The following is a 14,087-nucleotide window of genomic DNA, read 5'->3' as shown; positions in this document are numbered from 1 at the left end:
TGGAGGCTGGCTGCCATAGATGGTTTTCACAGCAGTTGCCCAGGTGGGAGATAATGGTGGCCAGGCAAGAGTTGTCCAGCAAAGCTCTACTCTAAAGAGATGTCTGAGCAGAGATTTTCTTCTGTCATTGGCTGTTTGGTGTCCTGCTGCTATTTTGCAAATAAGTTCACAGAACCAAAAAATACTCCAATGATATAGCCTGTTGTTAGACTCTGAAGTGTTTTAGCCACATTGTACGATAATGATTTACTCAGCTTACTTTGGCAAATCTGTGATTATGGTAAGTGACAATACGATATAAACCGTGTGTTTCTCAATAATTTAAATAGCATCCCAATCTCTTGAGTAAGCCGTAGGAAAGATGAATATACTTCTATTACATTCATATTTTACAGAACACCTCTATTGCTCCTAAATTGCCTACTGGTCTGGTTGTCTGAACAGGCTTAATTTATCTCTCGCCCAGCCGTGCTCAATAAACTGTCATTCCTAGAGCTGCCTAATGGGAATGTGCTTTAAGCACAAGTCAATCGGCAAGATACCACTGATTCAGGAGCTTCTCTGCCAGCTTAGTGATGGAAGCACCAGGCAGACTGGTGTCTTTCAGCAATCAGAGCAGAATTATCTGTCAGAGGGAATAATTAACTTAACAGAATGTAGGCGGAATTCACTCTATTTAATTAGGAAAGTTGTCTATAGTGTTAAATTAGTTTCTCTGGCAGTTATTTCTTAGCTTTCTTTTGTTTCGACAAATGAAAAAAAAAAAAAAAAAAAAAAACCAAAATCGTTGGAGAAGCAGCCTTGAGAAAGAAAAAAAACCAGAGTGTCTGCAGCAATTACTGCGGCCAGTTGACCAGGGAAGACTTATTTCCTTGACATCGTGCAAAAATGGGTGGCTTTGGTGCCAGAGAGTGAACTGAATGCTGTTATTCCGTTGACTGTCGTATTTTAAGAATAGTTGCCAGCTTCGGCCAAATTGTATTTTTCTTGTCTCTGGCTTAACATAGAGAAAAAATTTACTTTATTTTTTTCCCCGAAAACATTTTGTCATAGTTTTGAAAGAATGGCTTTTACTGTTTAAATTCAAACCTCCACGGTTCTTTCCTAGCCCTTGATAATACAGTGGAGGAATGAATAGTATAGATCTTACATTTCAGAGAAATTCCTTGAACAATAGTGAGCCCTTGGTACAGAACCGGATGCTATTGCTCCTGAGGTCCTTTTGAGGAAAAGAATGTCCTCAGGCTGTGAGCCTTACACAAATTCCCGCATGATCATGCAACTGCCCTACACAATAAAAATCAATGTGTTGATGTTATGCTTCAGTGCCAGCGAGTGATGAAGAGGAAGGAGCGGTGCTTTTTGACAACTCTGGCAAGGCGGCTGCCGATCCCTTTGACACATCTTCCGGCTCTGTGCAGCTCATTGCAATAAAACCCACAGCCCTCCCCGTGGTGCATCCCACGTCGGACAGGAGCCAGGAGTCAGCAGCCCTCAATGGCGAGGTGAGCATCTGGTGACCAGTGCAGCCAGTCCTCTGGGAATTCAGACTAAGGAACAACCACCTGGGAATACTGGGTGCAGGTTGTGTCCAGGTGTATATGGCTCTGTTGGTGGTTTCCACCCCTGTGTGTGCAGGCCTCAGTGGGATGAATCAGGACACAAGTCACCCAAAATGAATTTGTTGGGTGATGTTTTTGAAGCATTGTTGCCTTTCTCAGAAAGTCCCAAGGGACTCTTTAAAAACACTGTAGTTACAGGGGCACATGGGGGACTCAGCCGGTAGAGCCTATGAGGCTTGATCTTAGGGTGGTAAATTCAAGTCCCACTTTGAGGGTAGAGTTTACTTTAAAAAAAATTTTTTTTAAACTAGTTTTGAAGAGAAGCATCAGAAATTCTCCCCCACCCCCTTACTCACACACCACCTTCTGTCTTCTTTGGTAATACTCTTAAACCTGTTCGTTATGGAAGGCCAGCTGTAGTAGGATGAACTGATAAAGAGCCAGAGAAGATAATGTCAGACAGAGAGGGATGTGGCCTACTCTGTAGGCTTTGGAATGACTTTTACTCCTTTTAGCAAGCTTGAAACAACACTTTGCCTGCTTCCAAAAGGGTATCAGTGCATATCATGATGTTAATCGGTTTTCCTGAGAATCTGAAAAAAGTTGGTAACATACTCCAGAGAATGATGAATTGACCAAAGAGAACAGATGGATGGATGAATAGGAGGTATGGGCGGTTCAGAAAGAGCAAGAAAGAAAGTCAGGTAACGAATATCTGAATGGTCAGTGAGCTGACAGTGTTGATGAGCTTTTAAGTTCATGCGTGTGGAACCTGCATATGAACATTTACCTTCCACGTGCTACCACATGCTTCGGTTTTTCTCTCTCATCCAACTACTGTGGTGATTGCTCATTCCATTTGTTTATATATGCTGCTATTGTTACCATCTAGAGGTGGAGATTTCCAAGGTTTTAGGTCCCAACTCTTTTTTTTTTTTAACTTTATTTATTCATGAGAGACACAGAGAGAAAGACGGGGGGGGGTGGCGGGGCAGAGACATAGCCAGAGGGAGAAGCAGGCTCCATTCGGAGAGCCCGATGTGGGACTTGATCCCAGGACTCCAGGATCACACGCTGAGCCAAAGGCAGGTGCTTAACCGCTGAGCCACCCAGGCATCCCTAGATTTCCAAGGTTTTAAAGTGTTTTTCTCATCACTTGTCAAGGAACATGCCAGTCCCCTATACCCCTGGGCATTGTAAACCACATCAGGGGCTCATCCTCATTCCTCCATCCAGACCACATATAAAATCTGATTCAGAAAGCTTCTCTTGCTTTCTGGATAGGAAGACAGAGCTGGCTGATAGGTGTGATAGGTTGAGATTCATGTTTGTCTTTGGTTTTGTTTTGTTTTTTTGGTCTACTCCTATATCTTCCCTAGTACCACCACCAAAATCAAGTAGAGTCTTGATTTCCTTTCCCCAAGAAGGCACTACCTCATTCCCAGGCAGATGTGAGAGGACAGGACTTCAGGCTGGAGCCATCATTAGGTTCTCTACCCCTCTGCCCAGAGTCAGGAGGGAGGAATGACATATGGTGATGGATGGATAGACGGAAGGAAGGATAGGTGGACAGAGAAGGCCAAGGAAAGTAGAATCAGGAAGGGGCTAGCTACTCCAAGCAGAGCCCCATTCTTTCCAGTCTTGCCTCTGGTGCTAGGAGAGGCATGGACTGACCATCAGGGCCAGGGCAGTGCGGTCACCCTCCCAAGGTGGCTGGGCTACATCCTTTGTGTCATAGTCCAATAAGCATCATGGATTCTCAGCACTGTCAATGCCTAGTGTTCCAAGGCTGCTGTGACCACAGACACCTCTTGGTCCTCTTGGCTTTGGTTTCCCAGCAAGCCAGTTTTTGGTCTATTGGAGGAAAGTGCCCCTGCCCTGGGAGCCTCACAGGCTGTATCAGGAGAGTCATCAGCCCAGGGTAGAGGCAGCTGGATCCCAGGAGTGGCTAACCCACACATCATAGATGCTATTGTTGAGTGGCACCCCCTGGAAGAGAGCATCTAGATTCCAGAGCCATGCTGAGAGGCATGGGTTTGAAGGGCCACTCCCCAGGTAGGCTGGGCTAGTTGAAGGGGTAGGCACAGGAGGGTAGAGTGTGGGTAGTAGTGGAACCAAGGGCATTACCACATTGGGAATGTAGATGAGCAAGTAGGAAGTGAGCAGCTGCCCAAAGTGAGGCCCTGTGATTCCCACTGGACAGTCTCTTAAGGTCTGGGGTCCCCTGCAGGAAGTGGAGGGGCCAGGCTCTGTGCTCAGGGGAGAGGGATGAGGGCCTGTTGGTCCCCCCCCCCCAACCAGGAAGTCTCTCCTTCCACTCTTCTAGGCCTGGGGAGGGGACAGGGGAGCCACAGAGGCCTCTCAGAGGGCAGGGGTGCAGTGGGCACCACCTCCTCCCCACTGTGCCCAGAACCAGCTGGAGCTGGGCTGCTCCGGGTGCCCTTTCCCTGGGATCTCATAGCAGAGGCTTTATGCCGAAGCCCTCACTGAGTGGTGGTTGGGAATTAGGCGGCCGTTAGGACCAACTGTGCAGCAGGTGGGGGCCCAGATCCTTGACAGAGTCACCCCGCACATCCCTGCTCTGCCAGCACCAGTACAGGGCCATGTTCTGCAGCCACAGCACCTCTGCTGGTTCATCAGGCTCACGATGACCACCCAGAAGTTGCCTTGGCCTGGGGCTTCCCAGGATTTTAGGCACCTCGCAGAAGCATCCATTGGAGGAGAGGTTATAGCAGGTAGGAATCCTTCTAGTCCTTCTGGTCATCCCTGAAGAAGGGGATGTGGCCTGGACCCGATGGATGACAGGGCATGATGAAGATGATGGGCCACCTTCAGCCTGCGAAGAGGGTGTGGCCTAGGTCACCAGGGCCATCCTGGCCAAGTAGGCATAGGGGGGCTTGTTGTGCCACAGATATCTCTTCTTCCTCCTCTTGTGGGGCTGGGAGGACAACTCTGACCTGGGAAGCCTCGGGCACGGGCTGCTGCAGGTCCCCATGCAAGGGAGGCAAGCCACGTGGGTGGGGCGCTGGCCCCACGGTGGGCACAAGGCAGCATGACAGTGTGGTGAGGCATGGCTGGGGGCCTGACATCGAAGGTTCATCGATTTTTAAAAAGAACTTCTCTGGTATAAACTTACAGAGCACTTCTGTGCCTACTTCTCATTGTTTTTTTTTTTTTTTTTTTTTTTTTTTCAACTTCCTTATATTTTAGATAAAGAAACTGTGGCCAGAGGGTCAAGTGGCTTTCTCAGAACCACACAGTTATTGTGATAGCCATGATATGATGTTCAGGCCCCCTGGCTCCCTATCCAGTGCTCCTTCCTTCTCTTTGCCTGACTGTGGCCCGTCAGTGAGAAATAGCATTGTGACTAAAAGAGTACAGACTCTCAAACCATGCTGCAAGAATTTGAAGCCAAGTTCTTCTGTTTACCATTTATGTGACGTTAGGCAGGTTAGTTCATTTCTCGATGCCTCGGTATTTCCATGTGTAAAATGGGGTTCATGGAGGATCAAATGAGTTAATACAGGTAAAACGCTTAGAACAGTGCTTAGCACATAATCAGTACATTATCATTATTATTAATATTATTAATTAGCCAATGAATGAGGATTCATTGATCATTTACCATCTTAGGTTCCTTGGTTCTATAATTTGGGAACCTGTAAAGGTTCTTCTCAAAGCCAGTCATGCCTCCTGAATCTTTCCTTAGGCACGGTTCTGACACACAAGCCCAATGATGAGAGGCCTCTGAGGTTGTCACTAATAAACTGGTAACTGCTCTTTGATTAGGACATCGGCCCAGGATGGGCCCAGATAATGGTCGCCACACCCGGATCTTTTCACCTCAGCCTCACCATGTGAATGTCATGGAGACCATTCTAGATCTCAGCTGAATTCAACATACAACTCCCTTCTCTTGCCAAGCCCGTCATCCTGTCCCAGAAGGAAAATGGATGAACATTTTGCCTGTCCAGAAATGGATACTTGTTACATTTTGGTAGTTAAAGGAATGGATCTTGCTGGCATTTGGACTGGAAAAGAGCCCTCAACTGTTCTCTGTAATTTGCTGCCTTGTAGCATTTAAGGCAGATTGTCTTATAATTTTCTTCCTTCTTCTCTCACGGTTGGCTTATTTCAGTGAAAAAACACAACCCCAAAGCCATAAATTTTCCTTTTATGAATTATAGGTAATTCTTTTAAAGAATATTTTAAAGAAAGCATAACCACATAGAATGTTCAGAAGAAAAAAGAAAAATCACTATAATCTCACTACCCTGACATATCTTGTTTTCATTTTCTGTGCCTCCTCCCCAAACTTTTGGTCAAACTCGTGTATATTTTAGAATCTCATACAGACAACTGTGTATCCTATGTCTTAAACATTTGCAGTTGTTGCTATTGTCTTTGGGATGATCACTGTTAATGACTTAGTTTAGTAGGTATCCCATTGATTGGAAAACTGATCGTTTATTGTTCAAGTCTTCCAGATAATTTTTGGTTTTAGTTTTGGTTCTGGTTATTATATCTGAGTAATTTCATGCTTTACTTTTAAAACCTTTTAATTCTGAAATAATTTTAGGTATACTCAAGAGTTGCAGTAACAGTACAGAGAGCCCCATCCGCTCTTTACCTAGCTATCCCAAGTGTGAACATTTTACGTAAACATAGAATAATTATCAGTTAAACCCAGGAAATTAACATTTGTGCTGTTTGATTGACTAATCTACAGCCCTCATTTGAATTTCATTGGTTTTCCCACTATTGTCCCTTTCCTGTTCCAGGATCCAGTCCAGGATCCCACATGGTGTTTAGTCATGTCTCCTCTAGTCTGGGACAATTCCGCAGCCCTTCTTTGTGACTATTCTTTATCTTTCATGACCATTACTCTTTTGAAGAGTACTGGCCAGTTATCATGGGCAGTGTCCCTCAGTCTGGGTTTGTCTGATGTTTTCTTGTGATTGGATTACAGTTATGCATTTTTGGCATAACCATGGGGATGATGGGCCCTTTTGTGGGCATCATATCAAGAAGCACTTGATATCTCTGACCACTGGTGATGTTAACTTTCATCTCTGATTTTGAAGCTCTCTTAGAATGTGGCTTAAGGAGAGATTCCAGAAATGGCATTCCTCGCTCAGAGGATGTCATCCTAGCTTCCTCTCTTGGCTAGTTTTTGTGGCAAGCAGAATGAGGGAACAATTAAGACATGTGAAATGCTGCCAGCCTAAAAATATCTTTAAGGCCCAGGGTAGGGAGGTCTTTGCAAAAGCTAGAAAAAATATTCTGTATAAATAAAACATCTAAGGTAGAGCCTTTGTTAGTGAACTTTGGCTTAATTCTGTAGGTTGACCTATATCTTATCACTAGATGAATTTTCAGTTTATGAATTACAGAAAACTCTTTTAAAGATTAAAGAAAATATAATAACAACAGTATACATGGCTATATTAATATAGTCCAGTCTGATTACAAACAGCACTAATGGTCTTCCATATTATCCAGTAGGTGTCAGGCTGATTTCATTGTTGAGCTCTGTTTGTGGGTGTAACATCCTCATTGTTTGTTATTTCTTTAGCATAGCCATCTGCTTGTATGTTTGACGGGTCAGGAAGTGTGTTGGCCAAGTTCCTTTCTATGTGACCAGACTGGCTTTGCCCGATAGGGTAGGAACTGACTGGCATTGGTGGCCATACAGGCTTCAAAATTATCTACCTCTCAAGAAAGATATAGATTGACAAAAATAAGCTCTTAAGTGCAGGTTGGTAGAGTGGAGAGACCTTAGAAACAGGTTCTCTGCTCTGCTTTCTCCTTCCATTCATCCCAACTCAGCCTCTTCAGGAACTGGCTGTCTTATCCAGCTGGGCATCAGCTAAGTGGCCAGGGGAAGCCGTTGGGTTCCTCAGGGCTGGAGCCAAAAGAGAGGCACCAGGATCCAGCTGGGCTTCCAAATCAGGAGATCCCATACTGGGGAACCAAAAGGGTTTAGGTGGGATTAGGCCGACGCCACAAAGGCCTGAGCAGAAGTGGGTGGACTAGGGAGAAAGAGGCCCTAATGGAAGGTCCAAGTGGCTTAGGTGAATGGCAGGCTCCATATTATTTGTGGCCCACTGTTGGGGGCTGGTCTTGGAATGGGACACAAGTGGGTCTAGCTGGCTCAAAGGACTGGAGGTGAAGCCTAGGACAGCTTTTGCAAGAGTTGTGACCTGATGAAAACCTCCCACCTGTTGGCTGTGCCTGGTTGGATGTGGGCCTGAGACTCTCTCTCTCCCCAGGTGAACAAAGCCCTGAAGCAGAAGTCAGACATCGAGCACTACCGGAACAAGCTGCGCCTCAAAGCGAAGAGGAAGGGATATTACGACTTCCCCCCGGTGGAGACAAGCAAGGCTCAGACCGAAAGAAAAAAGATGTACGAGAAAACCCAAAAGGAAATCGAGCACGTTTTGGATCCAGATCCAGAACTGTGTGCCCCCTTCGCTGAGTCTAAAAACAGGTGCAGTGTCTAATGGTCCCTGTATGTTAGTGGGATGAGGGTAGAGGGTGCGTTGGGTAACATATCAGCAGAGGGTGCCGATCCGGACCATGCTGGTCTGTGCAAGCTGGTGCTCCATAATGAATTTATAAAAGAATCAAATTGAAGCTACTTAAAAAAAATACTTGGGCAAACAACCATAATTGTCCTTTAGCTCAATAAGATTTCCAAGCCAGTAGCTGGGTCAGAGCTGGGTGAAGATAGAATAATATCACCTACCTGGTAATGCAATTTCCAGATCAAGGGACATTGGATTTTTCAATTAATTGAATAAGAAATGCAAATTTCATGCCTCACCTTTTCATTCAGCTTCAATAAGTACTTACCACCCAACTCCTTAGAGCTCTGTGCTGGGCTCATCTCTTGTATCTATAGATTTGTTCATTTATTTGACATTAATCATCACCTGCTATGGATTAGGCACCATGCAAGTTGTTGAATACTCTCATGGTCATGAGAGTCCCTCATGGTCTCTGCTTTTTCTTATTCATTCATTCATTCATTCATTCCACTCATTCAGCATTTTATGGTAGGCAAGACAGCCCAGTCACTGCTCTCATGGGACTTAAGGTCTGATGGGAGAAAAAAGATAATTACCTCGGAAGTTCGTTACTCACAAGTGCTATGGGTGTTTGCGATGTGATGGTCTATAAGGGGGACCTGGCTTCAGAGGGAGGGTCACAGGCTCAGGGGTTGGAATTGGCATTATCCCCAAGCTTTTTCGTTTTTCTTTTTTTTCAAGATATATTTATTTATTTGAGAGAAAGAGAGTGAGGAGGGGGAGGGGCACAGGGAGAGAGAGAATCTCAAGCAGTCTCCCCACTGAGCACAGAGCCTGATGTGGTTCTCTACACAGGGCTCCATCCACAATCCTGAGATCATGACCTGAGCCTAAATCCAGAGACACTTAACCAACTGGGGTCCCAGGCACCCTGTCATTATCCCAAGCTTTGTTGCTAACTAAGCGGAGAGTGACCTCACCCACTGGGTAAAGAGAAAGAGGCTAGCAAAACTAAACATGGCCATCTTTCTGCTTTTCCACCCCATCTTCTAAAGCACCTCCTTGGAAGCATTTTCATGCTTTGAGATCATCCTTTTCAAGTATACATTCTCCTTGGCAACATGCCCCTTGGCTTTGGGCCTGCTGGCTCTCCAATCTACCCCATACATCCTATTGGCAGATGCACCCTCCACAAACAAGGTGAGATAGGACAGCTCCTGGCCTGAGCAGGTATTTTTTTAAAAGCAAAAATGATTATGTGACAGGCTTGGATGGAAGCCACAAAATCAAAATGGGAGGTGGAGCTTTAATTTATTAACGGAATTGACAGTTTTTTGTTTTTGTTTTTTTTTTTCAAAAAAGATCTCATTTATTAGAGAGAGAAAGCATGACCAGGGCGGAGAGGGAGAAGGAGGCTCCCTGGTCAGCAGGGGCACGATCCCTTCGGCACCTGAGCCGAAGGCTGACATCTGACTGAGCCACCTAGGTGCCCCAACATAGTTTATTTTTAATAAAGAGGGACTTCTAAGCCAGTGCTTCATTTACTATGCTTCTAAAGAGATTTGATGGGTATAAGCTAGTGGTCCAAAAATCAACACTTTGACAGGGGTCATAATACATGTGTCACCATGTTGGTAACTATAGAACAAAGAGAAAGGTATGGATTTTATAGGAAGACTGGTGGCTTCTTTAGCTTAAAAGCTACACTTTTAGCTGCACGCCACACTTGGGGACTTTATAGTTTAGTGGTCTCTTATAGACTGGGGCAGGGAGTAGTTTTCCCTTGGTTTCCTGTTGCCACTTGGAAAATGAATCAAAGATCATGCGCAAATGAGAGGAACTTAGCTTGGAAAGTTCCTTGGGAAATACATACAAAATTTTGGTTGAAGCTTTTCATAAAGAGCATGGACACAACTTTTCCTCCCATGGAGATGCATCCCCACTGCCCAGCAAAAGTTCAGGCAGGATCCTCACGGCCCTTCGCCAGCCTGCCCATGCTCTGAGTGTGTCATCCGTTCTCCATAAATGTCTGTGGAAGAAATGATTGAATGACTCTAAACATAATGTTAAAATGTTTTCAGTCAATGAAGGGGAAAATACAGAAGACCACAAGCTGGGTGAGGTGGGGGTAGGAATGGAGATGAGATCAGCAAAGTGTGAGGATGGGAAGGGAAGGGTTCACAGAGAAAGAGGATGCCCCGGTAAGCTAGCTCTGAGGTGTCATTCTTTTTTTTTTTTTATAAGATACGTATTTTTTTTTTAATTTTTATTTATTTATGATAGTCACACACACACAGAGAGAGAGAGAGAGAGAGAGGCAGAGACATAGGCAGAGGGAGAAGCAGGCTCCATGCACCGGGAGTCTGACGTGGGATTCGATCCCAGGTCTCCAGGATCGCGCCCTGGGCCAAAGGCAGGTGCTAAACCGCTGCGCCACCCAGGGATCCCCTGAGGTGTCATTCTTGTCACGCTCTGCTGTTGAGTCCAGGGGCTGCTGCCAGGTGTGGGGTATCTGTTGTCACGGGTTGGGGTTACTTATTGACTGCCACTCACAGCTCAGCTCTGCAGAGCTTCTGCTCTCAGTGACCTCGCCGTGGCAAGGCACACGTGGGGGACCCATCCTCCCGTCCAGGGGTGGTATCAGTAACCAGGACTTTACCCTGAGACCTAAATGCAATCGCATCAATGACAACGTTTAGGTCCAAATGTTGACTCATCCCTGCATCTTTTAAAAGAGTCTTCACGGCTCTTTCTTTAAAGTCAGAAGAACACCCCCATTTTCACGTTATCCGCTCTTACCCAGAGGCACGCAGAAGACGTGATGTACAAGGAAGATGCTGGCAGAGTGTCCCCCCATAGATTCTCTTGGCTCCCCCTGCCCCCATGCAGCCCGCGCATGCAGCGGCATCCTACTTCCCAGGAGCATCCGTGACTCCGATTCGGGGGCCTTGTCTCCGCAGCCCCCACCAGAAGCGCCACACCGTTTCTGTGCCTCGAGCAGCTTCGGTCAATGACAGATGGGAGCCGATGGGTAAACACCCTGGCAGGAGAGCTCTGAGGTGCAAGCTACACTCGTGATAACCACATTTGCTGGCTTCTGTGCTTGATGCTTTGACATCTGGGGGTCTGGCCAACTCTTTTTTCTTTTTTTTAAAGATTTTATTTATTTATTCATGACAGAGAGAGGCAGAGACACAGGCAGAGGGAGAAGCAGGCTCCATGCAGGGAGCCCGACGTGGGACTCGATCCTGGGTCTCCAGGATCACACCCTGGGCCAAAGAGAGGCACCCAACCACCTCCTTCACATAGGGCTCTCCCACTCTGGGCTCCAGTCCCCCAAATCCCCCCCAACCCCCAAATCCCTGAAGCCTGGCTCCCACACCACTAGGAACAGCTCCTCTGCCCCCAGAGGCTGCTGAAATGGTTCCAGCAATCCAATCCAAAGCCTGTTTACCCTGCCTTGCCTGTTCCTTCCCCAAGAAACCACAAGAAAGGTCCTCCCTTGCCCACATTTTCCCCTCACTCCTACTGTCTAGTGACTGACCCTGGTGCTTCCCCACGTGGGGCCTGGTGGCATGCCCCTTCCTCTTGGCATTGTGAGTGCAACAAGCTGTCTTTTCAATGGCAGCCGCCTCCTGATCCATTGGGCTAGGCCATACCTAAATAAAGTAAAACCTACATTTTACCGCAACTATTCCCCATCTTTCTCCAGTAACTTTGAGCTCCCCGTTGCCCAAAATACCAATCTGCTCTATCTCATACCCTCTGTTGGCCTCCTTCCCTTTCTGTCTCATTTTTCCACTTTCCAAACTTTGTGCTTCCTGGAACCCTTTCCCAGGTAAACCACTTGTCAAATCATCATCGAGCCTGCTTCCTGGGGATCCCAACCTAAGACAATAATAAAGACAGAGTTGCTCTCACAGAAGCAGAGCTGCTCCTCCTCCTTAGAGGCTACATTCCATTTTTATGGAACCCTGAGTTTCCTTAGAATGCAGTTTGGAAACTACTTTTTAAATTATTGTGGGATTAAAAAAAAAAAAAACTAAAAAGTGCAAATAAAATTTATCGCTATCTACCCAGGAATAGTTTCAGAGGTAAAGAAGCTTTTCAAGTTTGCAGGTTTCAAAATATATTAACTTTTAGAGAATACAGCAAAATGCCCACAAGAAAGAAATATACCTAGTGGAACTCTATTTGATTAAAATAAGTAATTCCTCTACCCAAGAGCCTAATTTATTTCTAAGTAGATGCTTACCCACCAGGCCATGCATGCGTGGTCTGGTCAATTGAGATCCACGTTAAATAGCAGCCTTTAAGCTGGGCATCATAATGGAACATTGTCTTTGATGTAAAAGGAGACTGGAGTGCACCCCAATGTCTAGGTTCTCACCCACGTTCTTGGTTCTTGAAAGGGCTCACACAATCTTGCTATTGTGTTTCTAATACTTCCAAAATAGCCTGCTTAAATGTCAATTGCTAATCCTAGTGTTTATTCCCCCAACCATCCTTATTAGTAAATCTTTTCTAAATGAGTTAATTGGCAGTCTCAGGACAGTTGTAAAGTCAGCTTTTTCAAAAAGTGATTTGTAATTAGGTCAAGGAGGAGAATTCTTTGGGGTCTGCCTTAAAGTGTGAATCACTCTATTTCATAAGGTTGTGCTCCATTCCTAAAGGAAGCTTCTAATTACAAATAACCATAGAGCACAGTTTATAATATTAGGTTTAAGCTCCTATATTAGGATTCTTTGGGTTGCAATGGCAATCCAGAACAAACTGGTTAAATAGAAAGAGAATTTGTCATTGAATGCAAAAGGTCAAGGCTTCAGATATGACTAGATCCAAAGGTTCATACAATGTCTTGTCCTCTCATCACTCTTCGCTGGTTCCTGTTCAAGCTCTGACCTCATAGTGGCAAACTGGTTGCCAGCAACTCCTGGCCTATATCCTATCTTCTCAGAAACTTCAATGTCAAGAGAATGCCTCTTTCCTGGTTGCTCTAGCAAAAGCTCTGAGACTCAGTCTCATTGGACCAACTCATGTGCCTGTCCTCTGACCAGTCGTTGTGGCCATGGGGCTCTGATGCATGATTCTGCAGGCCAACTCCTTCAGGAAGGGTAGCCGCCCAAGAATATCACAGTGCTCCTCCCAAATGAAGGATATCATGGGTTTCAGGCAAGTGGAGATCACAGAGGTGGTCTAAACAGGTGTGAGCTCCTCATGGTGAAGGGGTGGGTCTAATAGTGTGTATTTTACTCCCCAGGCTAATTGCAAGGGTAGTGTTTTGTCTTGGGAGTTCTAATGTCTGTTCTAAACTAACAGTGTGTGATGGTCATGCTAAGACTAACTGGGTGTGTGATCTTGAAAAGGTGTGTCTATGTCTACCTGCCAGGATTCTGGCTTCCTGCGTAGTCCCTGGGAATAAATAATGCAACCTTTTCACCTTCAACCCATGAATGGATGGAATCTTAGAACGGAGGCATAAAATAGTTGGTGTCTGGGGAATTCTCTGAAGATAGATGCTCTGAAATGCCAGTTATTCACGAAGAGAAATGTACAGTTGGACATGGTACTGCAGTATCATGTGAAACCACCTATCCCCAAGGGGGCCTTACTCCCCACTTGTAAGAGTTGCCTTGTATGGAAAAAAAAAAGCACAGCTACAGTCCTCACCATATTTCTGTTTGTTTCTTCTTCCTCATAAAGAGTCCTCAAAAGGCAAGTGTAAACAGTGGTGACAAATATATGTATTCCATAAGGGAGCTGAGTAGAGCCTCTCAACATGCTGACTCCCTGGCTTGGAATGTTCTGTGCAGGATTAGCATGTGACAGGCTGTCTTTGGGTCTCAGCTAAACCATCCTCTCTCTAGAGAGGCCTTCCCTAACTGTCCTATCTAAAGTTGTCCCCTCTTTTAGCCATCTTCTATCACATCTTATTTTTCTTACTAGCATTCATCATCCTCTGAAATAATCATGTGAATTGTCTATCTCCCTCATT

General features: G+C 45.5%; 1 protein-coding gene and 1 pseudogene across 6 annotated transcripts in view; one reads left to right on the top strand and one right to left on the bottom strand.

The window, feature by feature from the left end:
* KIAA1549L (KIAA1549 like) overlaps positions 1-14,087 on the top strand; it is a 138,011-nt gene that overhangs the window by 79,359 nt on the left and 44,565 nt on the right. For all 6 annotated transcript variants that reach the window (XM_038563061.1, XM_038563059.1, XM_038563060.1 and 3 more), the window contains 2 exons: positions 1,327-1,505; positions 7,835-8,052. In XM_038563061.1, coding sequence (XP_038418989.1) covers positions 1,327-1,505; positions 7,835-8,052 — 397 coding nt within the window. The remainder of the gene's footprint in view (positions 1-1,326; positions 1,506-7,834; positions 8,053-14,087) is intronic.
* On the bottom strand, positions 3,474-4,557 carry LOC111091021 (annotated as a pseudogene).

Source organism: Canis lupus, chromosome 18 (genome assembly GCF_011100685.1).
Source record: "Canis lupus familiaris isolate Mischka breed German Shepherd chromosome 18, alternate assembly UU_Cfam_GSD_1.0, whole genome shotgun sequence".
Lineage (NCBI taxonomy): Eukaryota > Metazoa > Chordata > Mammalia > Carnivora > Canidae > Canis > Canis lupus.
This window is presented reverse-complemented; position numbering and strand designations above follow the sequence as displayed.